Raw genomic sequence first — 3,299 nt, forward strand, 5'->3', positions numbered from 1 at the left:
TTGAGAGGCTGCCCTGGAATATGGTGATGATGAGAAACCATGTAGGCTTTGCCGGGATTCAGGTGGTGTCTGCGGTGTGAAGACAGGAGCTGAATGTTCAGAATCAAGGCTGTTTTTCTTGTGATCAGTTGGGTTACCTGTTTGAGACCAAGTCCATTTTTACTAGGGAGGCTGAATAAATTCCACAGAACACAATGGCGTTCCCAGGATGACTGAGGAAGGGTGAGAAAGGGGGAAACTTTTTCCACCTAGACTTTTTCCTACCTCAGGAATCAGGAGCTGATTAGGTTAGCACTGGCTCAACCTAATCAATTCAATTTTATTGCATTTGATCTAATTATGTTCCCCATTTTTAAGGTAGGAAGGGTCATTTCATTTGGTATTTATTTTTTCTCTGCATTTTTATTTCATCATGTGTGGATCCAATACAATCAATCATAATTTGACATTTGTTGTTTCCAAGCATTTAAGAAATTATAATATCTATGCATACAATGTTAACTCCATGTACAATAAATTCTCTTTCTGTGCAAAATATATAACGTATGTCAATATAGGCATGTTTAATTGTGCATCTTGAAAGGTGAACAAGATCATAAATACTTCCAGGTAGGAACTGGGACAGAAATTGGAAGAAATGATTCCCTGGTCTTCCTACCCCTGTGCTCCCGATTCTTTGTTTTCTTGACACTATGACAGGATCCTGAAAATGTCTCCCTTAACTGTGTCTAGGTCCCCAGTAGAGCTACAGCAAGAAACTTCTGATTGAGGCTCTAAGAAGCGGCAGGAATGAGAAAACTGTTCGGCCAATCAGAGTAAGCCACGCCCAGGCGAAGGACGTATAAAAGGCAGGTCTATCAGAATAACCCACACTCTGCCTTTGGACGTGTTAGAGAGTGCACCTTTCACTTGAGCTTCAACATGGGAAAGGGAAATGAAGACCCCGATCTCCACTGCTCCTCCATCCAATGCTCCACTGACCAGCCACCTTTCCAACAGATCTCCTTTACAGAAAAGGGCTCAGATGAGAAGAAACCATTCAAAGGAAAAGGCAAGACCGCCTTCTCCCATTCCAGTGAGAAGCACATGCAAAGGCAAGGTAAGGCCTTGGGCTGCTCCTAAGGAGGCTGGAAGGAGGGTTGGAATCAGGGATACTGAGCTACGTGTCTTTGGTAGGGTTTTATTTTGAGATTGGGGATGAGAAATGGCTTAGTGCCCTCAGGGGACATTGAGAATGTATTCACTCATGACACTGGCTGAAGAGCTTCCATGAAAGACTGATTCACAAAAATGCATCAGAGATAGACTATGGGACTCTGCTTAGGGAGAGGTGAGTCATCTTAACTTTCTTTTGCAGCAGGATCGGAGCCCAATCCAAACCAGGAGAATTCTGAGGAAATCAAGCTCAAAGCCGGGAACAGCGCTGCTGGATCAGGTAAGATTTGACTCTTTCAAGGTGAGAAGGGACAGGGCAGCAACACAGGCTCCCCTGGCAAGGAAACTGGGAGCTCCTTGGCAGCCAGGGCTGTACAGATCCTGGATACTCAAGAACAGAAGAGAGCTGGGGTTCGGTGGCAACCTCAGCTCCTGTGTGTCCAGGATGGACTAGGAATTTCAGGGTGTTCAGCTGGAGGCACTTTCTCGAACTCTCATTGTATTCACAGAACCAGAGTCCAGCTCATATCGGGAAAACTGCAGGAAAACAAAAATCAGTTCCAAAAACAGCTTCCAAGACAGAGCATGTAGAATCTTGGTGTTTTTTGTTGGTGGTGGTGGTGGTGGTTTTTTTGTTTTTGATTTGCCCCAAAAAGCAAATAATCAGGAAACTTTTAAACGAGTCTTGAGCGGAAAGGGAGTTACTTATTGACGAGTAAGTTTTTGAGATCTTAGCACTCTGAGAATATCTGGGGAATCACAAGAGGTTCGGCTTCACTTCATTCCAGTGCTGAGATGGTCAGGAAGGAATGGGAGAGACAAGTGGGGTTCACCTGGGTGCACAGGGGGTTCTGGAAACGAGGGTCTGTTGGGACTGCTCTGGTGAGTCTCTCACATGATTTCTTTGCAGGGAACATTCCAGAAGAGGAGTGCAGCTTGATGTTGAAAAAGAAATCAAGATCCTCCACTGCTGTGCACAACAGTGAAATCCAGGAGACCTGTGATGCCCACCATAGGGGACGTTCCAGGGCTCGCACTCGACACAGCAAGCGGCACAGGTCTCGGCCCCTAGGAGTCCAAACACCGTCACTTCGAAAAAGCTTGGTGACCTCGGTGCGAGCTATGTCAGGGGCTGTTTATCAAGACCTAGCCCAGGTGTGGGCACAGAAGATCCATTCTCCACTGACCTGTGAGCAGCTGACACTGCTCACTCAGCTCCGGGGGCCTCTGTGTGCCCAGGTGCAGACCTTGTATTCCATGGCCACCCAGGCAGCTTATGTCTTCCCTGCAGAGGGCTGGCTTGTCCCAGCCACACTGCCTGGTCCTGGGGATTCAGCCCTGGAGAGAGAAGCCCAGCCCTTCCCTGGGCAGGAGATAACTGAGCCTGTCAGTGGATCAGATGAGGCTAAACTGGGAGCACCTTGACCCTATTCAGCAGAGATGCAGCTCTGGGAATGAGAACAAGGACCTGCTTCTTCTCAGATTCTTCCAGATGACCAGCAGTGACAATTTTAGACACACTGTGTTAATAAATGACAGAACCTGAAGAAGTCATAGGAAAGAAACTTGAGTAGTATACTCAGAATGGTGAGCCCTGCATTTTGCAGACCGCTAAGGCTATAGACAAATTTTATATTTCATGTTAGACATTTGATGCCTTTTGGATGTCTGATGACAGTCGTGAATTTCTATATAATCAGAAAAATATTAGAATGTAATTGTGAATTTGCATATTTTAGATTGTAGAAAAGTAAATATAAAATTATATGTTCCTTTTTTTTTTTTTTTTGAGACAGTCTTGCTATGTTACCCAGGCTGGAGTGCAGTGGCAAAATCTTAGCTCGCTGCAGCCTCTGCTTCCCGGGTTCAAACAATTCTCATGCCTCAGCCTCCCAAGTTCCCGGGACTACAGGAATGTACTGCCACACCTGGCTATTTTTTTTTTTCTTGTATTGTTAGTAGAGACAGAGTTTTGTCACTTTGGCCAGGTTGGCTTCGAACTCAGGTGATCTGCCAGCCTCCGCCTCCCAACGTGCTGGGATTACAGGCATGAGACCCTTACCAAGAAATTGCTTCTCTGTTAATCCGGAAAATGTTGTAGGCTCTCACTCTTCCAGCCTGAACCCATGGAGTACTAATATCCA

General features: G+C 45.9%; 1 protein-coding gene across 3 annotated transcripts; it reads left to right on the plus strand.

The window, feature by feature from the left end:
- The first annotated feature begins 878 nt into the window (after window positions 1–878).
- Window positions 879–3,299, plus strand: LOC129481892 (protein FRG2-like-2). 3 transcript variants are annotated; one of them, XM_055276979.2, is made up of 4 exons: window positions 922–1,099; window positions 1,358–1,435; window positions 1,665–1,742; window positions 2,066–2,580. In XM_055276979.2, the coding sequence occupies exons 1-4, from the start codon at window positions 922–924 to the stop codon at window positions 2,578–2,580; spliced, it is 849 nt and encodes a 282-aa protein (XP_055132954.2). The 3 variants fall into 3 exon arrangements, with proteins under 3 accessions (XP_063496056.1, XP_055132954.2, XP_055132956.2); XM_055276981.2 differs by having other exon boundaries at window positions 1,361–1,435; XM_063639986.1 differs by lacking the exon at window positions 1,665–1,742 and having other exon boundaries at window positions 879–1,099; window positions 2,066–3,299.

This window comes from Symphalangus syndactylus, chromosome 5 (assembly GCF_028878055.3).
Source record: "Symphalangus syndactylus isolate Jambi chromosome 5, NHGRI_mSymSyn1-v2.1_pri, whole genome shotgun sequence".
In the NCBI taxonomy this organism is placed as follows: domain Eukaryota; kingdom Metazoa; phylum Chordata; class Mammalia; order Primates; family Hylobatidae; genus Symphalangus; species Symphalangus syndactylus.

Excerpts from the sequence above, each read along its gene's own strand:
- LOC129481892 (XM_055276979.2), top strand. The coding sequence starts at position 922 with ATGGGAAAGGGAAATGAAGACCCCGATCTCCACTGCTCCTCCATCCAA. Across the intron at positions 1,436-1,664 it reads GAACAGCGCTGCTGGATCAG|AACCAGAGTCCAGCTCATAT; the intron begins GTAAGATTTGAC and ends TTGTATTCACAG. Across the intron at positions 1,743-2,065 it reads CAGCTTCCAAGACAGAGCAT|GGAACATTCCAGAAGAGGAG; the intron begins GTAGAATCTTGG and ends ATTTCTTTGCAG.